Source organism: Falco peregrinus, chromosome 2 (genome assembly GCF_023634155.1).
Source record: "Falco peregrinus isolate bFalPer1 chromosome 2, bFalPer1.pri, whole genome shotgun sequence".
NCBI lineage: Eukaryota > Metazoa > Chordata > Aves > Falconiformes > Falconidae > Falco > Falco peregrinus.
Window position 1 is genome coordinate 104,240,630 of NC_073722.1, and position 23,776 is coordinate 104,264,405.

General features: G+C 42.2%; 1 protein-coding gene across 4 annotated transcripts in view; it reads right to left on the reverse strand.

Annotated features, from left to right (window-relative positions):
• The window catches only part of LOC101912401 (sphingosine-1-phosphate transporter SPNS2), a 141,593-nt gene that overhangs the window by 69,805 nt on the left and 48,012 nt on the right, over positions 1 to 23,776 (reverse strand). For all 4 annotated transcript variants that reach the window (XM_055797104.1, XM_055797105.1, XM_055797101.1 and 1 more), the window contains exon 3: positions 6,590 to 6,726. In XM_055797104.1, the coding sequence (XP_055653079.1) occupies positions 6,590 to 6,726 (137 nt within the window). The remainder of the gene's footprint in view (positions 1 to 6,589; positions 6,727 to 23,776) is intronic.

Genomic DNA, 23,776 nt, shown 5'->3' on the forward strand with positions numbered 1-23,776 from the left:
TCTCAGTTCCCATAGAAACTCTCATACTGCCTTGTCCAGGAAGCATGGATCTCTCATACTTCCTTGTCCAGGAAGCATGGATTTTGTTACATCTTTACATCTTGATCTAGTCCTAGCTAGAGGTGGAGAGTCAAGTAGCCCTGAAAACACAGTTTCTCACAGCAGAACTGCTGCAGGAACCTGACAATTCCTACCTCCCAAGAGCTGCAGCTTTGGAGGTCTCATCCCCATCTCCAGCAGCGACACAGGTGTAGGTACATATAACCAGACCTGAGGCAGGTTCATTTCTTCTCCTGACGGGCAGTGCCATCACCTGCATATTGCAGTGCAGGTAAGCCTTTTGCACAGCATGTGGCTTAGAGGGGAAGCAGCTCTAAAGCTGTGGGAATTACCTTTCTTCAAAGCAATGCAAAAAAATGCTTTAAGACATATGGGAGAGGGAAAGTGAGGCAGAATCAGTCCACAAAGAATTTCATTGTGCAGTGTAAAGTGGAGATGAGAACCCTTAGCCTTTCCCTCTCTTCTGGGTCTTCAGAGCCACCTAAGTCCAGCACAGCACCCTCCTTCACCCGGTACCTACTGATCCTCGGCCCCTAGCACAACAGCTCTCCTGTGGTGGTGAGGGAGCCCTGATAGCAGAGGGCAGTGGGGGAAGAATATATAGAACATATAGAAGAATATATAAATTGCTATGTCTCATCTTAACAGAGCAGAGGCAAAGCAGGAGTAGGTTACAGCTACCAGGTGGTGCAGCAGGGCACTACACCAGCATTACATGTACAGCCATAAGAGCAGCACTTAGTAATTTGACTGTTGACACCACTAGCAGATAGAACAGCAACACTACTGTAATATATTACCCACCCTAATCTCTTCATCTGTGATAAGAGAGTATGCAGCGGACTATATTTTTCCTGAGCAGCCTAGCAAAAGGGCAAGCATGCAGAAATCCAAATGTCAGCAGCATATGCTCATCTGTAGGGTTCCAGCACCACATTAAAGGCTGGCAAAACACATCAGAGCCAAAAATCAGCCTTTGTCCATGAACTCCCCCTGTTAGTTCCAGCACCAATTTCTGCAATGGCCACACAAACTGTCAGGAATCGCCCATGAGGGAAGGGATTGAATGCGTGTGCCGCAGACTTCACAACGTTGCTGGGAGAATCTCTTTTGCCTTCTTTCTAAAAGAGACTTCTGCTCAAGAATAATAGGATGGAACAGTGGGATATAAACATTCCAGTAATTCATGGTGACTTCAAAGATAACACACACGTACCCTTCTTACATACAAAGCAACAGCTTGGGGCTTTTAGTTTGTTTGCTTCTGTTTTTCAAACTGTGGATTTATCTTACACAGTGGAAGCAAAGGAACAGAAGCTGTATGTTTTATAGTACAACTTCTGCCACAGCACATAAGGCTAAAGGCGCTTTTTATTTTTTTTTTCCCCTTGGAGCGAATCATCATGTGTAGGGGGATGGGGTTGGGTTTATGTTTACATTTTTTAAAATTAACCCAGCTAACCATTTGTTTCATACTGCACATAATTCGTTACTTCTCTTTTAGCACTCCTTGAAAGACAAGCTTTGGAAATAAATACACATCTGGCAAGTCTGAAAGACAGGACTTCAGCAAGCGCTGCAGGCTAACTAGAATTCCACAGTGGACTATTTTCTTCCTCTTTCAGAGATAAAAATAATTAAAAAAACCCAAACCACTAGTAGAAACACCTATCCAGATTAACATGCTGTGGCAGGGAAAATGTTTTACCATATTAGCTATATCAACATTTAAACAGAAATATTTATCAAGAACTGGAGGATTCAAAAGCACATTCCTGGTTTACATTGTTAAGTCTTTGCTTTTCCATTTCCAAACTTTATACCATCTGCAGCTCTCATGTCTCCCAGTAAACCCACATTACCACAGCCTGGTCTGGCTGATTATTAGGTACACTTGGTCTCCCAGCCCAGCGGAGCCTAACTACTTTGCAGAATACTTTGCTCATCTGTAAAACAGCATCCATTTTACACAGAAATATGCTTTATTCGAGATATTTATATGGGAAATAGCAGTATTTCACAAGACTGGAGAACAGTCTACAACTTTCCATCTCCAAGCTCTTTCTTGCTTAAAAGAGCTTGGAGGTGGGAAGTATTTTAAAGCAAGAAGTGTGTCTGTCCACGAGGGAGAGGAGTCCTGATCTCTCAGAAGTTGAGCTAAGAGGGGTAAGAAAGCTAGCACCAAAGCAGGGTTTCATCTAAGACAAATTTCTGGCCAAAGCAGTCAGCTGTAAGAGCTATTATTATGACTAATAGATGTGGATATCCAAGCAGCCAGAAGCAAACTCCCAGCCCGTGGCCTGATGGCTCCTGATAAACAAGTTGCTTCACGTAAAACTGTTCAGAAAGAGATAAATGGTGCAACTGGGATTACAGACTCTTTCCAATGACATCCTGGGATATAAACTGGCTCAAGATGATCAGCTGCAACACAGACAATCAGGCCTTACGCTCATCAAAATGCTATCTAGAGAAAAAAACTGGTCACTTATTAAATCAGACTTTATACTGACACAGAGGAAGACAGACACATATTCGGCTTTTGTGGATGGAAATGCATCGTGGTAAAGGACCTGCATGGAGATTGCATACATTTCTTTGTGCTATGACTCTATACTGAGCAGCTCACTTTTTTTTTGCTGATTTATTATGGCATATGAACCAACAACCAGCAAATGTTTTCTCCAGTGCTTGCCAAAAGCCAAAAACCACACAAGGAAGGGTTTTACAGGTGAAAGTATACCAAAAATTTGTGTACCCGCAGATGCAGGACTGATTAAAAGGCATGCATAAAGTGAGGTAATTTCTAAGCAGGTGTCTGTACTTACAAAATACAAATTAAGATATATACACACTTTATCAGAGTTTCTATAAACAGAGTTAATCTAGAGATATGTCTAAACGTGTACCAATTTTAACTAATTTTAGATTAATGAACAAGTTTGTTAAGGAGTTTTTAAAGCAACTTTTATTTTAGTAAGTGCCGAACAGTGTTATAGAGCAGAAATGTCCAAGCATCAGAGACAAAGTGGAGGACTCATTTCTTATTTTTCTATAGAGAAAATGTGCAGTAACATAAATTATCAATTCACATTATTTGACAGAATAAAAAGTAACCTTTTCAATATTATCTCAGTCTTGTTACTTCTGATTATTTTCTTCAGCTAAATTTATCATTAGTTATTTTTAACCATGAAACCAAGTGTATTTATGGAATTAGTCTCTGATATGGTAGTTACTTGGGTTTCTTATTTTGATTTGTTTTAAATGTAATTTAAGACCTCACGAACAATAACCTAATATTTAAGTATCTGATTGCCCTGTTTCTATTTTGCTATGCATGGAATTCATACATTGTTGTTTTATGTAACTATCACCTCCTATACACTCTGGAACTATCCTTAAATTTTGGTCTGACTTTCTTTTTTCCTTGTGAGAACCTATTATTTAGCTATTTACTAGCTACTAGCAGATGAAAGATTCATTCTACATTTATTTGATGATCATTATTCCATGTTAAAAGCCCAAAGATATTTGGTAATAAATAAGTGTATTTTCGTAAGTGGTTACAAACCTTAATGCAGAGCCCTCTAGCAACTACATGTCCGCATGGTGTATACATGCAAATCCCTGTTTTATCTGCCACTTTTCAGTCAGTATCTTTTTAACCCAAACAGCATGAAATAGCATTTAGATAAAGATCTTAGATGAACTGTTTCATTGTGCTCCAATCCTTTTTTCCAGATCAAACCCCATCTCTCTGAGGTAGCGTCTCACTCCATGTTCTTTTCTTGCCACATGGGTATTTCTTTATTGAACAACTTAACAGTAGGACAGATAAGGATTAGTATGTCCTTTTCTGTATACTTGTTTGCACAATAAATTACAAATGATCTAGATATTCATTTGAATGATAGCATTTTGATTGTTTTCCTTTAAGTGTCCCAGTTTTAGCCAGGAATAAATACTACCATCACACTGCCAAAAATCTTTAGAAATTGAGTGCCTTGAGTCCACCAGCTCTGTAGCTGCTTTCTGCCTTTGTTAAGCTTCTCTTTGCATTTACAGTCCAAATTTGAACTATGCAGATGTGTAGTCGATTTAATTACACAGTCATAGCATGTGTGAGGCACTAGGCACTGTCAAAATTTGAAGAAAGGCAATCCCTAGAGGCACAGTTTGCTGTTTCTACTGAATGGCTATTGTCTCTCGCCTAGTTCAGTATTTTTGCTGTCACCACATGAAGTTCTCTGTACAGTTTTTCAGAGGGCTAAGCCTGTGCCAGCTTGCTCCTTCTAACCCTGTGTTTTCATGTTGACTTGGATGTCAGTACCTATCTACTTACAGCAGTAGTCTTACTACTGCTTTTATTTGTGCCAGCAAAGAGTTTTTCATATTTTAGCTCCTAGCCCTCCTCCCTGACAAACACATTTACTGTCTTGTAAGAAAGAAAGAAAAAATGTTGAGAGAAGAGCCAGTGTTTTGCTCCTCAAATGAATCCTAGAAGACAAAGATCAGGAAAAATGCCTAGTTAGTCACTACATAAAGAAAAAAGCTGCATCAGCTCTTATCTGACCCTTTTTCTCATTAGCACTTCAGGAATTCACCTTGTTCAGTGTGGCATGCCTTCCCAATTAGAGATCAGGCCTCCAAAAAGGATGCCAAAGCAGTAGGGATAACTAGGTGAAGCTGGGATTATTCTTACGACCTGCTGCAGCCACTGGGTAGAGCACATCCATGCAGCAGCTGCAAATTTTTCCATGATCTCCTGGAGCTGGTAACAAAAGCTGGGCATGAGACCTCTGGTTTAATAGAGAAGTCTCCTGGTAGAGTCAAGGATGGCAGTAAAGTCAGGACAGAGGGATTTTTCTCAGAATTGGTGTGGTTTTTGTCCAAGGTTGTAGTTTGGGTCCAGAGTTAGCATTGATGCAATCCAGGGGAAATTAACACAGGTCTAGCTATTTTGATCTTGTCTCTCTGGTGACTTGCAAAACATTGGGGTTTGAATTCCAATCATAATCCAGCTTTATAAACATAATTCTCTCTTTCTTTGTCTAACAACATGCCACTTCCACTCTGAGCTTCTCTATACTGATGACCATATATATGAATCCCTGAACTACTTCAGCTAGTAAGTCAAAAATCCTTAAACTGAAAATCAATTCTGAAAACAGAGATAACATCAGTCCAGTTCCACTGTTCCACTACTTGCAACTACAGGGCAGAGAGATCAATGAGAACCTGAGCATAAATGTCTGTTCGTAACATAAGAAGTGTTTATAAGTAGGTAACCCTCCTTTATAAAATGCTTCCCTCTCTGGGCTCTGATCACAGCTGCTTTTGCAGAATGTTATGAGGACGTGAAAAGAAAGAAAAGAAAAAAGCCTCTTGGCTTTAGATGGGAGATGTTACTTCTCTGGAAAGGAACCAGAACAATTTACTGAGTTAAAGGCTTCTACATTTGGCCATATGCATTTTTCTTTAGAAATGCAGCAACAATCAATCCAACATGAAAGCCAGACAGACATGTGACTTCCACTGCCCGCTTTAGGTGGAAATTCTCTTGTATTAGAAACTGCCGAGCATGTGAGTGAGCAGGAGGGAGCAGGGTGGAGAGGTTTAGTCCCTGGTTGTCATTCTTTAGGTGTGACCACAATGCTGCAATCTCTGGAACGCAGCTGGACAGAAAGGATGAGGAATGCCCCTGCCTCCCTTGGGGAAATCAGTCTGATGATGCCAGGAGCTGTGACTTGTCTCTCCAGGAATGTTGCCACCTGCAGCAATTAAACATCCTCTATAATATGATGTAAGCAAGAGGATATTTTTCCCCAGAAACTGCCAGATCATTGTTTCCTCCAAGTGCCTCTGACAGGCAAGAAAATTAATGCAATGAGGAGTCCTCAAAATGGGGTACTGTGTCTGTCCTGAAAGCAGGTGAGGGATGCTGTGCATGGCTTGACAGCAAGCCTGATAACTCCATCATCAGGTCCCCAGACAAATCCATCAACTAGCGTTAAAGGAGCTGAAACTACGTCCAATCTCCATGCTGTCATCCACCTTCACTGCCTTTGTTGGATAGGAAACAAAGCACATGCATAAAATCACTGCTGGATGCATTTTGTCATTCCACATGCCACGAGCAGACTTCCCAACAAACTCCAGTGGCCTTTGTTACATATCAGAAGACAAGAGAACTACTATATAGCAATGGAATTTTTTCTCCCAAGTCTTTTTTAAAGCCTTTCTTTAGGATCTCCCTCAAAACTCCTCCCTTATGTCAACAGAAACTCTTGCTTAGATATGTTTCACTTGTTATTTTTTATGAATATGCATGATCAAAGACTAACAGCTCTCAGAGTCAAGGAAACACAGTTATACATATCACAATTCACCCACAAAAGGTCAGATATGCTATATGTACAATACACATGAAAGGGAGACCTTCAGCACACTGTGATGGAAAGTTGTTTAGGAACACATTGTCCATCTTTTCAGAACACCCTGCAAAGTGCCTTTGCAAAGATCTTACCTGCTCAGTGATGAAGGAACTTGAAAAAGTGACAGCTGACCAAAAGAAGATCCCACAGCTGAGAATGATCTTTCTGTTGAAACGGTCACCAAGGTAACCAAAGATAGGCGCTGCAACCATGAAACTACAGATGAAAACTGAAAAAGAGAGAAAAAGGAAAGAAATATTTAATAAACATCAGACCAAGAACACGAAAACTAATTTTCTGCAAGACAAATCCTCTAGAGAACAGTTCCATTTAATTAGACATTCTGCAGCCCTGACTTAGAAAGTTGTGCAGTCTGATAGGCTTTCAGAAGTCAGGGTTTCCTTAATCAAGTGGGTTTTTCATTCCCAGAGAAACTTCAGGCGAGGGAACTGATATTACATTTGAAAGCACCAGCCCCTCACAGTCCACTGTGAGCTCAGAATCCAGGGATGGGCAAAACCAGGACAGAATAAATTCAGAGCTTCTGTCTAAATGGCACCGAGAAGGTGAAGTGGTGGTTAGAAGGAGTTGCACATGAACAGAAACAAGCCAAGGGCTCCTTGTTGGCTCTTGCAGCAGAGACCACGGAGAAACGGGCCACAGAGGCTGAATTTCTTTCATCCTTCCTAGCAGTATTTTAAGGCAACCACGCAACAGTGAGGAAAAACAGTAAACACTACTATCATCCTACTGGCACCACCTCTGTCCTTAGAAAACTCCTGTCTCCTCACTATGTCCTTTCACCAGCACCGAACTTGTATTTAAATCCACCACGGAGTAGCAGTTTCACTAAAAGAAAGAAATATAACCTACAAAGCTCTAACAGGCCAGGGATGTCCTCATCTGAAAGCCTACAAGTTCACCTTTCCTGTTTGCTTCCCCCAAAAAATCTCCCAAAGCATTAACCCAAGACCTTCTGTCACGTAGGAATGAGGCTCATGATAAAATAACCTCTGCAAAATCTCCTCGACTTCAGAGTTCACTCCTCCAGTCTAGCTCCAGTTTGGCCAGTGACACCACTGAGGACACCTGAAATGAGGCAATCACACCATATTCACGATTCACTTGGAACTTGGCAGAAATAGCCATGTTTTGAGCTGATTTATACCTGGTTTTTGTCTGTCCACATTAGAGATCTGCATGAAAGCAACATCAATTTTACTGCTATGTAGTATAAACTTTTCGACTTTCACTGACTGTCTCAGGTTCAGCAAACCCAGAAGTATTTGGGGGGGACACTAGAATACCTGGAGATCCCTCTTAAGTTGCAGAGTTACGTCTCTCATTAATTACTGGGTAGTTCTTGGAAGGCAGGGTGGGCTTTTGGTATTGTCTAGGCCCAGCCAATCTACTTTTAATTGTATAAAAGGGGGTGGGTGGGATAGAATAGGAAAAAAAGAGGCAAGAGCAAAGGACACACACCCTTTTGGTTGGAATGTGTGCATAAAATTATAGTGGTTAAGACTCAAATGATGAATTTTTCATGGATAATGATATACGATAGCTCAAAAACATGCCGCATGCTGAATTATGAAATGATCTAAATGTCTCTTTTTTTTTTTTAGCATATTACGATGTCAAAGCTGCTTTATAAATAATACATATCCATTTGCATCTATATTTTGTGAGACATGATTGTGCATATATCAGTTTTGCACTGTGGTATTTGATCAAAATTACAGATTTACTCTTTTTACATTTAGAGTAAAATAAATGGAGATACTACAGAAATGTTAAGACATGTGAAGAGGCACACGCAGCCCTGGATCACACGTATTTCAATAGTAACGCTATGAACAAGGTTGCTGTTAAGCTAGCACATAAACCCTATGGGTAGACGGGATGCTCGGTTCCTGCATCTATCCCCAAATCCTTGTGCAAACAAAACCTGTTGAATAAACCTACGAGCACTTACACCGTGCTTTCGTCTCCTGTGCTTTACAGAAACCCCACACAAGTAGTCTGAAACGCAGCTTAGCACTCCATCCCCAGGAAACCAGCCCCCATGGAGGTCGGGGGGGCTGCTACGTTTTAGGAAGGCCAGGCAGTGCTGCTGCCCCATCCCTGTGGCACGCACGCTCCCAGTGCAGAGCGCCAGCTTTGCCAGACAGGATTGGTGCACGGCTCCAGCACCACGCAGGCTCCCACCTCCTGCTCAGCTGGTGCACGCAATGCTTGGCATAGCCCAGGGCGCCATGCTCTGCCGACCCTGGCTCCCTGCTCAGTGGCAGGACACAGCCTGCCTGGGTGAATGCTCTCTCTCCCACGCAGGGGCATTTTGTCATCTCGCCCACCCCTGCAGCACAGTCCAGCTCCCCGAGCTGCACAGCCCTGAAAGCCTCGATCTCCAAGGAACTTGGCTCTAGTAAAGCAGAAGGGGCTTACAAATCTCTGCTCTACAAGGTACATCTGCACTGGCCCCGGTCCAACAAGGCACTTAAGCACATGCTTATATTAAGCACTTTGGAGTCATCAATTCCATGATTAAGTGCTTTCCTGAATTAACACCAAAGTGCTTGGCACCTTGCAAAGCCGGTGCAGCAGCCTGGCATGAAGGATGTGTGACTGTTTATTGGGAATGAGAAACAGAAAATGACTCTGACTTGTACAGAGCAGTGTGCCCATTGCAATTTGACCTTACCCTTGGAAGGACACTGAAATTCATTCATCTCCAAATCAGATATTCTGCTATTTTTACAATGTAAAAAGACATGAAGCTAAAAATGCTCCCAAGGGAAAATTAGATATAGCCAAGTCAGCATCCCACCATTTCAAATATTGAAAAACCTGATTAATTAAACTTTGAGACAAGGGGGTGTGATCCAAAATTCACATTAATCAGTAAGATTATTAGCTTCCATGACCTCTGGATCACAAATGCAATGTCTAATTCTGGAATTTGGGCAAAAGCAGGCAAAAAGCACAAACCTCCTCTTTGGAATAAAACAAACTGAAAACAAGATCATCCAATGCCTTTCCAAGAACACACATCCTGCTGTTACTCAAATCCCTTCAGTGAATTTATTTTTGGAAGATTCTGAACTAAGCTTTGAGCTTTGTCACAGGTAAGCAGCTGACTTGACAGTTCCACAAGGTGTAAAATGGAAGGACAACAGAACCTAATAAATAATAGCTAATGGAACACAGCTGTCATAATAATAAATGCAATTTATGTCAGAGTATTTATGACCCAAATATGCATCAGAGCACTGATTGATTGAAATAAATGCAGAATATGATGGCTGTGTGGTCTGTCAAAAGGATCTGCCTGTTACAGGCATTTCGCGTGAATCAATTTTTGCAATTACTCCTGCAAATGACAGACAAGACTCCTGAACGAGAGGCTGGGTTGGCAGAATAGACTTGAATGAATCTAGGGGACATTACCAGGTGAGGTGGAAACCTCAGTTACTCTAGATCAGGAGTTGAGGTTCTGTGACAGCTAAACACCACAAAGGGCAGATCTTACCCAGGCGACAGAAAACTGCCAACACATTCAGTTGGAGAGAGGGGCAGCAGAAACGTGAATAATTTGTAAACACAGCCTCAGCATAAGGCAGAGGGGTGCCTTCCAGTGATGGAGCCTGGCACCCATGCCTCTATCTTCCTGCCTGGCTCCTCTCCCTTCTTCCACAGCATTTTCTGCTCCTTGCACTCACCTACTCCCCTATTAATACTGAAATGGCACCACAGCAGCTGCTGCTTCGGCTCAACCCACTGCCACAAATCTTTTCTATCAGGAGAGCGCGGTGACAGAGGCTGATATTTCATTTGCCTCTTCCCAATCAACAGCTCCTTTTCCCATTTACACTTAAAGCCATTTCAGAATATTACCAGGTCTTGAAGAGCTGTACAGTGCAAGCCAGGGCAGAGTCAGAAATCCACTGGGATTTAGGATGAGCTACTGAAAAGGTAGTGATTGCATTCAGAGCAGCTGTGCGCAGGTATAGCAACGTCAGTCACCATTATGTATGCCATAGAGCTAATTCCTCTTGGTAAATGATCTCCAACAGTGCCGGCAGAAGTGGCTCAGTCCCAGCATTGGGTGGAGCTGGGATACATTTCTGCAGGAGCAAATTATCATGTGAGCAAAGGATGAATAAACAGACACATAACGAATGCCATCCCAGGAGGGAGGTTCTTTTAAGTACAGGTATTTTCAAAAGGAGATCCTATTTGTCTTTATACCTCCTTTGTGGCTTAGCCGCTGAAATGCCAACTGCGGTGAGAATACAGGAAGAGTGTAATTGCCCAAACAGGACGGCTTGGTGTCTATTTCTGCTTCTGAATGCCTGTCCCACCCTTGTACAGGTGCACAAGCACCTTCGCAGCCAGCACTGCCCAGCTTTTTCTGTGCACGGCTGGAATTACAAAAATGTGCAGCATAAAATAAAGTATAAAAATCTTACACCTCCCACCCAAACTCTCACCAGAGAAGGACAGCATCCTCCTCAGCCTCTGTTGCCTACTTCATGTACCGTATCTCCAGTCATCTTTCGGGGATTATGGCCAGGGAGCTGTTACTCAGCCCACAGTTTCCCCTCTGAAGAGCTGTCCGTGTACCCAGTGGAAAAGTAAACCCCCAGACAGTGCTAGCAAAGGAGGCGAGGGGAGAGGGAGAAACTGTACTTCAACAGTCACAAAAAGCTCCTGACTACTGGAACTAGACTTCACTGCTCTTATTTTTTCTTCTCCAAACAAAACTTTACCAGCTTGAGATGACAACTAAAATGGCTCTGACCCATCAGCTATCCACCCCTTGATTGCAAAGGCACCGGTGCCTCCGTCTCACTTGCTCTTTTCTTACATGGACTGATCAGCCCTTTGTATCTCAGAGGGGCTTCTCCTGCCAGCTACATACCGGTGTAGTATAACTGAGAGGGAAGAGAGGCACTGACAGAGGTGCACACGCAGAGCCTGCTTTTCCTCAGTTACTAGAAGGCTAAGAGGATCACAGGCACCTCCAAGAAAAGATCCCTTCTTTTGGTTTTGACTTCAAGCATAGAGGGTTTATTTTTTTCCTATCCGGAACAATGCTAGAAAGCTTCAGGTTCAGGTAAAAATAGCTCTCGCTCTCTCTCTATGCAGGGATGCTCAGCTCAGCCAGAGAAAAAAAGTGGCTTTGAGCTCTGGGTCAGCATGAAACCATACATACCCGTCTAATTGAGTGCTGACAATGTGTTTGGCTCTGTGGAAGGCAAACCCAGACAGCCTCTGCCTCAAGGGACGGGCAATCCACTTAAACACAGCAAAGAACTATGTGCTGTGAGGTTGTTAATATTTTCCCAACAACAAATTTCCAAACAATGAGAACACCTAAACACCCAGCTTGCTCTGGATGGGATAATTTCCAGGTGTGTACAAGCACAATCCTGCTCTTTCTGCATAAGACACTGCCCTGCTTGGATTTGTTCAAGGCGCTTTACTCCAGGGACTTTCAGTTGTGAATGCACAATGTTTCTCAAGCTGCTTATGGGACCAGCTGCCATCTACCTGCAATAAAGGCTCTTCTAATGCCCAACCAGTCCCTCTGTTTCAAAGACATGCTTTTGCAATGCTTCTTGGTTTATTTTCATTTTCATTATAGTTTTATGCTATAATAATACTACTCAGCACATATATACACAGCACACTTAATCACAGTGAGGCTTGGGACAATTTAGAAAGGAAGTTAAACATCATGAATTTCTACTTCAGGGCTACGGAAATTAAGACTCGGAAAAGTGACCTGCCCAGGATGAACTACAAACATCTTGAACCCAGGCAGGTCTTCCAGCTTCATCAGTGTCCTGTTTACGAGCCCGTATCTATGCTAAAGGTATTTTTGAAAGTCTACAATCAGTATTGAAAGTGATTATTTTTTTCTTACAGCACCATACAAGCCAAGCAGGAAAAAGATCCTTCCATGCTACTTAACCACTGAACTCAATAGCCCAGACCCAACATGGTGATGTGATCAAGGTAGAAGTGATACCTGACTATGCAGCAATCCAAGGCTCTGAGAAATCTCAGCAATGTGATTTAAAACATTCATCCTTTGAGAGATATGAATTCTTACAACACAATAGGTTATACAAAATATCAGCCTTCAAATCATCATTGTCATAAACCCTGCTATAGGTACGCTGTTACATCACTCTCCGCCTGCTCTTTGTTTTACTTCATTTCTAATTCAACAGCCAACAGATGGATCATGCTACAGCATTTTGCCAAGTGCAAAACACAAGATCAGTGGGTTCCAGACTATCATGCAGACTAGAAGTTTCTGACAAGTGTGAGGAGCTTTGAAACACACCACTAGTTCCGTATGTCATGCAAAGCTGTCATATACTGACAGCACTGAGCACAGGAGCATTTAAAGAAAAAGGCTTGAGAACACACCAAATCAATTGGACTTAAGTATATAAATGTTTGGTTTGGAGGCGGCCTGTATTCTCTCCCACAGATGAAAGAGGGAATTTCATAAATGCCTCCTTGTGTGCTTGTGTCCTCAGCAAATTAACGAGGAGAAAAGCAGTGCTTTAAAAGGTGTGGACCTATTACTCACACAGTTTGTCTTTCTCTAGTATCTCTCTGTTTGGCAGGACACTCTAGATTGCGTTTCCCTCACCATAGATGCCATTCATCAGTATTCAAGCTCCAATCTTGTCTTCTCCATAGGGAGCATATTGCACCATGAGGTGTCAGTTTTCTCCTTAGAGCAAACTGATGTAAAATATAAACAACATGTTTAGGATTACTATATACACACACAGTTGACATACACATTTACATTGAGAAGGTGGCTACTGTACAATACTGCTTAATTTCATTTGCTGTGACAAGGTCAGAACCTGATTACAGAAGAAAAAAAAAAATGAAGACATATAAGGCCCAAACACAGCTTTTCTGGCAAGTTCGTGATTGACTCAACAATACACAAGATGCAGCCCCAAGAAGAATTCAGTACTGATAATTCCACCCCTTTTCCAGGGGTTCTTCCAGGATTAGCCCTTATATTCCCAGCAAAGGATATCCTGAAGGCTTGCTTTGTTTACCTTAACCAACAAGAATAATTGCTTCAGTGGGAATTGCTGGGAAATCTAGCCCTTGGAAACAGAAAATCAGATAAGAATAGCCAGAAGACTAGCCCAGTAACACACTCATGTCACCTGAGATTTGAGAGGGACTGTGCTGGGCAAAGAGCAACCACTGTGGTCAAATATGAGTAATTGCTGTTAAAAGTGCCATATATAGAACACTACATCAGTGATCCATACAGTGGTGAGTATGGGATGTTACCGATGTGAGGCATATTTCACTTACTCTGTGCATTGCTGCATAGGGATAGAGAAATATTCCTCTCCAGTCCCAAGTGCCCAGACAAGAGCTACAAGAAATAGCTCTAACAAAAGCGAAGGCTAAAAAGGGAAACAACCCTTACACGTGAGTACTGTTGCCCACAGACTGGCAAAGACTGTGGTCCAGTGGCCGTGGCAGCTCCTTACATGAGTAAGCTTACAGCCAAAATTATTCCAGTACAAATAAACCCATGAAACATTCAGCTCAACAAATCCATCCGCAAGTACTGCTGCGTGTCCAGTAGCAGAAGGAAACCCATAGCTTTAAGATGTGAACTACTGCCATTCTGGTCTTCGAAAGAGCCCATTTTATGGGCTGTTTAGAGAATCTGGGACAGTTTGAGCACCACCAGTGAGCAGTGACCGTAACCAGTGAGCTGCCAGCTGCTGGCTTTGGCACTGCTGCTGGCGGGCTGAGACAGGCACATGCTCATAACCAGCAGATAGAGAGAAACCAACAACTGATCAGGTACAATGCACTGCAAAGAACACAAACCCTGCCATAACGCACACTGCCTTCCACATGAACTTAAAAAGAAAGACAAACAATGTCTCTAGCCTACTTTCTGTAGACCTAAGTCAGTATCTCTGTAAAACTGATCACTCTCTGGTCCTCAGTTCTATGGTCCATAGTATATCAGCGCTCCTCCAAGAGCAGCAGTGATGCTCCACTCACTTAGGCCTCACAAATACTGCTGTAAGGTTTCAAAGTTCAAAATTTGTCTTGGTTTCCTGATACAGGCAATCAGCATTGTAAAGCCAAGGAAAAAATGGCTTTGAATTAAAAGCCCAGATGTAAAACAGCACTCAGATTTGTCACCCCTTTTTTATTAATTTCCAATATTATGTCAATTAAAGCTGCATTTAAAGATTCAGTTGTTCATATCTGGCTAATAGCTAAAGCAATTAAGTAGAATGTTATTCACAATTATTATTTCACAACCGTTTCACACATCCACTGAGGTCCAATTCTGTCACGCTGTACTTCAAAATTTTTTATCTAAGTGTACAGTGGAAAAGCTACCATTTTACTCTGCTGTTCAGTCTCTCCGGATGTCCAGCATATTTACTTGGAGCAGGAGCTAACTTGCTATGAGATTAAATTTTGAGCAGCTGTACACAGACAACATAATTCAACAAGAGAGGAAAAACTCAAACCCACCTTCTGCTTTTCACTTTGGGAATTACAGTGATTACATTACCATTGTTTTAAAGGGATTTGGGCAACCTGAACATCAATAAACCAGTTACTGTGTTCCTAGAGATGTGCTTCATAATACAATGCTGCAGGCAGCAATCCAAAGGAACGGTTCCAGCGTACAGCTTACAGTCCACTGCTTCCCTTGCACCTAAACTGGTGCTTGCTTGACCCTGCTGTGAGCTGATTCTGGGAGACCAGCAGCCAGCCAGCCCTGACAAACATCTTTCAATGAAATAAATAGTGTATTTGCAGGCAGAATGCCGTCTGTGGCTACAAAGCGTGTTTGATTGGGGGATTAAAATTTACACATGAGAACATTTGAGGAGGAGCACACACCACCCCTCCCCATCAATTAAAAAAAAAAAATAATCTCCACATCTGGTTCAGTTTCACAATCTCGTTCCTTACATGGTGGCCAAAAAGAGGAGGCAGGAACAGGAGGCTGTGGCGGAGTTTGCTTTCCATGGCAGCGCCATACAAAAGGCATGGAAATTATTGTCAAAGACAGCATTAGCTTGCTGACATTTAGCAGCAGAACCTAGAAAATGAGCTTGTCTGTCAGTGTTTAAACTCTGCCTTCACATTTCTTACCATTTGGAAATGAATGATTAAGTAAGTCAAGGCCAGTTTTGTTTTATAGCTGCTTCCACTTTGAGTTGTTTTTCTGCAAAATGCTTTTAGTGTGGTTTGATTTAGACCCCTGACCAAAGCTGATGGAAGGACTCCCACTTGACTCAGCAGGCATTAGAGCTGAGGTTTTTTGTTTAGATAGAACTGCTTATGAATCCCCAACGGCAGCAGAGATCAGAACCTCTTTACCATTAAACAGGTTTTACTACTTGTAAGTTTACTGCATCCCTGTAACATAAAAGGTTATTACTGGGAAAAGTACAGAGAGCATCAAAAAGAATTGTCAAAGGGATGAAACAGGTCCTGTTACAGTAAAACTTTAAACATATTGGAAAAGAAATAACTGATGTGGGATATAGAAGAGATCTAGCACCATGAGTAGCATGGAAAAGGGGAAAACTGAATCACCTCCTCTCTTAGAAGACTGACCAGGTGGCATCAGATAAGACTGGCAGCTGCAAAATTCAAATCAAAGGAGGTATTTCATGAACAAAACTTAACTACACACTGGGATTTTATCACAGGAGGCTATGGGAGCTCAGAGTTCACATTATTTCAGAACAGGCCTGGACAAAGTCCTGGGAGAATACTAATTTAAGGACTGTTAAAAATAACTCCTTGTTCAGAAAGTCCTCAGCTATCCAGCTGATAGCGTATACTAGGGAACTATCACTATAATTTTGTCCTGTTCTTTTTTTGGGTTTTTTTTCCCTATATATGTGCTAATGATCACAATCAAAGACAGTAATACACTAAAAGGACCTCTGGACTGGACTGGTACAACTATTCCCATGTTATTCTGAAAAAAACCCATAAAAAATCAGGAAGACAAAATTGCATCTGCATAATTTCTGCAGCTTGTTTAGGTAATGGCTTATTAACATGTTACTGAATTGCACCTAAAATTATTTCCAAAAGCTGGAGTGTGGTTGACAGTTAAATTTCTAAAACCACAAGTGACTTTGTCCCTGCACATGTACGCTCACAGGGTAAAGTAATGAAGTACCCAGTCAGTTAACAGCAGCTTTGTCCTCTTGCAATTTCTTCTCCATTTGACTTAACTGGTTCTGATGGAGAACTTTGCCAGTTAACTCAGTGGAGTGAAAGAGCATCATCCCTTCCTGGCTGCAGCCTTGGTGCTTACACAATGTGTGACACGGGTCGCTTTGCCATTGTGCAATCAGTTGCAGGGAAACTTCATTAACTTAGCTAGCCAATTAGGACGGATTGGTATCCATTCCGGTCAATCCTGAATTAGACATGAGATCCCAGATGTACGGAGATTGGTCAATAGTTTTGCAGCACTGCAACATCATGAGTGGCACTGCTACAAGACTGGTTTTGCCTCAACATGACTAAAATACAGCTAAAACAATCTTAGCTGCTGTTACAGAAACAGCCAGTAATCACTCCTAGCACCCATGAAAGTCTGCACATGAAAAAAAACAGTTTTGCTTTTCCCTTTCTGTGCAGTTTTACAGGACATTCTGCACGTGCCATCTGTCCGAGAGCTTCAATCAGAAATAAATCTCCAGCAGGGAGGAGGGCTGCTCTCATCTGCCAGGAGGATGAAGAACCTGTAGTCAGGGCTCAGGGCTAGAGAAAGGTGTCTTAAGAAAAGCATTTAAATAAAGACAAACCCAAAGGATCTTTATTTTATTCTATAAACAGGTGGCCAGAAGCAAGCTGCTTTCCTTAGGGCAAGAACGGTTATGTGCACTTTTGCCCACAAAGCCTTTTTGACCACGGCGTGCATTTAAACACACCAAGAAATGACAGCCTAAAGCTGATAATGCAGAATAATCTAAAGCCCTTGATCCTTGAAATCTGCATGAGTACCATGAATTAGATTTAACAAGCAATACAATATTTTAAATCTATTATTCTCTTAATAGGATGACAGATCATTTGTATCTCATACAAACAGAAATAATGTTCCTTGTTTCCTATTTGAGATAGAGGGAGAAGACTGTTTTCATCCTAAAATAAGGTTTACATCCTACTTTACAACTGCACCACTAATCCTACGTTTCACCTTAACTAACATTTTGATTTCCAATAATTAACTAGTGTGCAACAGAAGTTATTTAGTCTCGAAATCAACCTGAAAACCTACTTCTTGCAGCAATAGAGAATAGGAGAGTGACACTTTCAAAGTACAGTGTATTACTAACAAATTCTTTGCTACACATATTTTACCAACAGCAGCAGCTCCCTAAGAAAAACAATGCAGTAGGAAGCGCTTCCCCTTCTCTTTAGAGTGGAATCCAGAGCTTTTCATGCCGTGGTACTCACAGAAACTTGCTAAAAGAAATGTTCATCTGACATATTCTTGTTCCAGAGCCTTTGTCAGCCTTCAGGTTGGTTTGAGTTTGTTTTTAAAAGAGAATTCACAAATAAACGACTGTTCTGCAGTAGGAATGCCTTGCTAAGCTCTACACACAAGCTCCTAATAGCTGCTGGTTGCTCTTACAAAGCAGGAGAAACCCTGTAGTAACCATTTACTTCATAAATATGCCATACAATCAGCTAGGGCACAGGATAGAGCTAACCCCATTACAGTGCCATTACAGGGCGAGGGATTTGGGCAAGGCTGGTGCACAGACACTGGCTTTGCTACTGGTCTTGGCCAGAAGGAGACCCTCAGCCATCTCCTGCTACTAAGGCAGCAAGCCCAGGGGGGATTTTGCAGCTGTCAGCCCTGGGGGCTCTGCTGGTGGCAATGGAGGGGATGCTGAGAGTGGCAAGGAAAGGCTACATCAAAGCCTTGCAAATCCACATTCTGCTTTGGGAATAGCGAGGGGCCGCACTTCTTTGCTGACATCCTCCCCAGGCAGCCAGTGGGACTGATTGATTTCTTTTTAATTATTATTACAGTTCTTTAGGGGGCTGTTGTATCATCCATAGTGGGCTTGGCAAAACACATGCTCCCTCTTTTGAAGGGAAAATGGCCATAGTTTCATTTTAATTATGCAGCTGGTTATCAACTAACACAGCACTGACAACCTCATTACAAACATTTTCTACTCTGGCCAGGACAGAAGTACTTTGCTCTCAAGCTTTAAAAGTCTTAAATGTCTGTCAACATCCACCAAAGTTGTCCTAAAGAGAACTGAAACCGAAGACATATCTGGAGATTACATGTTCCAGAAAGCATGTAAAATGCGGCAGAGGGACAGGAAACACTTGGGGGTGAATGGGAGACCCCCAAGGCACTTCAGATCCTGCTCCGTGTTATCTCTGAAGTGCAGGAGCAGAGCACCGATGTCTGGACAGGGAAGGACAAGGAATCATATTCACAACCTGTGTTTGTACATGTGCAAATAAAAGTGTGTTGGGGTTTGGAAGCAAATTTTCACACCATTCTTCTGCAAAATTGTTACCTTTCCAACTCAAGCCATACACCTTCAAGAGTGCTTTTAGCAGATCAGTAAAATGGCATCTTCTGAAATTAATAAAACCTCAATAACTAAGACAATTATCAGTCTGAAGGGGAAAAAATGCTGATTCATCTCTGTGTATTGTAGCTAACGTCCTTCACAGAGGTCGGTTCAGACCTAAATTTCTAAACAGACTAACTTCAAGAAGACGTTTGAAATATCTGATTTTTATTCAGTTGCTCTAAGATGCAGGCAGCACCAACAAGGGGTATTGCTCTTAAAAACCTGCCATCTGCAGCCTTATGCTAATTCACTTTTTAAGGAACAGAAATCACTGTGGAATGGGAATATGCTAAAATCCACAGAAGATATGGATGTAAAAGCCATCATGGGTAACTGCTTTTTTTGATGCCAATCCAGCAGCCTGGGATTCTTATTTTCCACAAAGTTTTTCCTCCAACTTTCCCTCCTCCCAGGGATGTTAATGCTTGGTATAGATAGCTTCACATTTATTTGTGGAGGAAACATATAAATTTCATAACAGCACCCACCAAACCGTTCTAAAAAGCTGCTTGCTGGTCACAGAGGGAATGTCAGTATTTTGTCCTGCTCAGTTGTCTATCTTTTTCTGAGTTGCCTGTAAGATAGAATAGTGTTTCATGCAATGACAGCTCTTGCTCTACAAGCCACCACCTATTAGGGATGGGACCAAAACCATACTAATTTTACAGAGGAAATTTCTTTAGTGCTGACTGGGTTTCAATTCAAAGCAGCAACACAGGCGGTGAGAAAACCATCTCTCAATGGAATCTCACAGTTTCTCTTTAACAGCCGTGTCCATCTTTCTGCCTAAGGCATTGGCAGTGAATAAATAATAACAAGTCTCCCAGTAAAAGATCTTTCATGTAACCTCAGGAGACCACTTCATAAGAGCACAAGAACAATGGCAACAGATCAGAAAACCATGTAGTCTTGCATCCTGTCTGTGACAGTGACAGCCATCAGATCCTTCTGAGGAAAGTACACAAAATTCCTACACAGGCAGCTGAATTACTCAGAGGCTGGCTTAAGCCTTCCCAAGAATTATAATGTGTTATCCACATAAAGATCTGGTCTTTCAAGATCTGGCCCTGACAACACTCCTGGTGGCATTCATTTCCACACGCTAACTGCTCGCTGATAAGTTTTTGCAGTGCTTCCCAGCAAACTGACCCGTACTGACTGTTTCTGCATTACGAGGAAAACAGAAGAAAAACACACACCCTACCTTTTCAAGAGGTTTGTTACTTTATGTGCTTTTACAGTACGCCCCTCCCCCCCTTATTTTTAAGAGCCAGCAAATTAATAATACAGATTATCTTTAAAACTACTCTGTAACAAGGAAGTGAAGGGTGTGCATGTGAAGACAAAATGTGAGGACACGTTTGGGCGGGCTGGCTGAACTGAATGAGACACATTGGCCAAGAGTGTCCTGTGTGTTGATGCATTTGCTGTCTAGTTTCATTATAAGTCACAAATTCTCTAAAAGACAAGGAAGGACCCCTCTGTGCTTTCACCCTGCACCCTGAACTAATCCTTGTTTGTTTTGTTACCCCTGTCATTACACTTGCACAGCCACAGACACTGCGTGTTTAGACAAAAACAATTCACCCATAGCTGCAAGGGCCAGGAAACAAACTGCCAAACCACTAACCCTGACGATGAACAGTACAGCGCGGGTCAGGATCCACCAAACAGCAAGATCCACCTGTGGCAGAAAACAAGGGTCTAGCCCCTCGGCAGCTACCATGCTGCTTCTCCTTACTGTATGCCAGGTAACTCCTCCTGTGCTTCTCTTTGGGACTGGCACCTGAAGTACAAGAGGCAGGCTTTCCAGGCAGCCCCAAACCCCACCGTCCTAATGTGATCCGCCAGCGAGCCAGAGGCATTAGGAACATGATCTCAGGACATCCAGAGCACCCTCAGCTCCCACAGCTTCGAGAGTCCAGCATACTTCAGAGGGAGTCTCATCAGCATTTAAACAGCAGTGGGCTGAGCACAGGATAGGGGTCACAAATACCTCCTAATTCCTATCCAATTCCATACCATGCCCATCAGCACTTGAACAACTCTCTGCCAGGGTACAGAGCCACAGGCTTATCAGTCTGCTTTTTCAAATGCCAGCCACATTTCAATAGTTTTTTGTACCACAAAGTACATACAAAGAAACATTGCTATCGACTGCAATTTGCAATTACATATTGACTAGTAGGACAAGAGAGCTGAACAAACAGCAGGCAACAAATAAACACCTACAATGACAAGCAGTCTTCATCCTACAACGAAGAGGGATCACCCAGTACGTAAGAACACCTCTCTCACAATTGGAAGTGGCTAGTGCTATTTGACAGAAATTATTCTCTGATTCAATTTTGCTGCCAGTATTCAGAAATGCTCTTGCCTCTTGTTCTTATAAATGGCAATTTAGACAAAGAGCAAGTGTTCCAGGGTGGCTGGGTGGCCTTCAAAAAGGGATAAATTCATTTAAGGAAATTGTTGAAATACCGAGTGGCTGGGTGGCCTTCAAAAAGGGATAAATTCATTTAAGGAAATTGTTGAAATACTGACATATCCCCATGTTTAATTTGCCATGGTTTGTAAAAGGAAAAGCATCATAACTACACCGAGAACGAATCGGGTCTCTGTCTGTCTTACAGTTGTTACTTACAAGATTATCACCCACATCAATTTTCAGTCTCATCCCTGACTTGCAAAACCACTTCAATACCAAGCTGAACTGCAGCTCCAGGAGTGAGCCTTGCAACTAAACTCGCATCTGTGAGTAAAAGAACATGACCTCTGTAAAAGATCCCAGGGTTAACAGTAGTTTCAATAGCCACTGTGCACGACTGGACCCCGTTCTAAATAATCCCTCATTTTAAATTTCTTCTGACTAATACCCTCCTGGAAGAATGAGTACCACTGAAAAACAACATAGTGAAATGAACACTGCAATGCGCAAGGTTTACAAATGCAATGCCTTCATGCATCATCAATTACATTAATGGAAAAAAGGAAAGACAATATTTGGTGAATCCAGGGATTGTTAACATATTAAAAAAGCCCATTTCAATCAGGCATAAATAAGGGGAAGGTGAGACTGATGACTAAGCAGTGGCCCATCTGAAGTTCAGCGCCTATTCCATTCCCCTTCCCCGGGGAGCACACCATCATAAATGTCCCCAGATGCCAGCTGAGCTTTGTTATTAGCAGTTCTATACAGCTGAAAACTGCATCTTGGGGGAAAACTTGTCATGGTGTTGCCAGCAGTTTATTTGTCTGGTGACTAGACAATGGAATCTAGTTTCTGGACTATGAATCCATAAAGAACAAGTTCAATACGTACAAACAAGGAAAATTAATATGTCTTTTATACACAACGTAAACATTTTCTCAGCTCAGTGTGTCATATACTGTATTGTCCAAGTCATTGGAAGGTGTAACATGAGCAGCTGGTAGGAATATCTCACTGGGGAGCCTTTAGGGAAAATTCAACATCCATTGTATAATATCCTGTATTATTACCTTTTCTGCCATAAAACATCCTCAGTGAGAACAAGAGCAACTTTGGACAACTTGCTTTTCAGGAAAATCTGTTCTCTCTCTCTGTGCGTTTTTTCCCAGAGATACTTGCTTTTAGTATTTTCTTTTTGTCTTGCCACCCTCACTCCCCCTTCCAAATATGACATATTTTGTATCACACTTGCTAATAATTTGCCCTATTACTACATCCATAGGTTTCATAGCCATTAGCACGCAGCATGACTGCTACGTTAGCCAAAAAGCTGGAAGTAACTGAAGGCTCGGGATGGATAAAAGAGAAATGAAACCACCTGCACTTCTCACATGGTGATGCCAGCGGATGGAGGCAGGGCACTGCGCAGACCCACACCACACAGGTCACCCATCAGCAGATGAGATACACGTTTGTGGATTTAGCCTCACCGGTCTTGAGAGGAGCTGGAAGGTCATGTTTCTGAAGCGTGCTCAACTCAGTTTCACTTCACATACCCAAACCTGAACATCCCTTGGGAAAAAGAGATTTTGCACAGTAATGACTAATAGCCCAGGGCACTGGACAGCACTAGAGCCAGAGCAGGGCACTAGTCTACCAGCTTCCACTTATTATGGTATTCACATCTAAAACATCTGTCCCTTGACAGCGACTCTGTAGCCAACAAACTCCAAATACCTTCACCTAAATGGCCAACTTGCAAGGCTGGTGTTTTGACAGATGGTGACAAGTACCAGTGAAAGCTAAATGCCTTGGCAAAGTAGGTTTCTTTATAAGAAGCCCTCATCACATTTTGCAAGAAACGCAACAAAATAACCCTTAGAGACAGATCCTCTTTCTAGGCCCACATGACTAAGCAAAAGCAACCACGTAGCCGATGACAGTTTCAGCACCCTGAGCTATAGTGACATAGTAGTATTTATATATTTATATATTCCAGCAGTGCTCCTGTGAACCCCTGCTTGGGGGACATCACATGGGCAACGTTTTGATGGTAGAAGATGTTAATTTACGAAAAAAATGGGGGATGATGGGGGGGACGGGACCAAACCAGCAAAACTTATAAGGCATTTTCATGTTCCTGTTCTGTAGTTTTACCTTCAAGAAGATTGAGA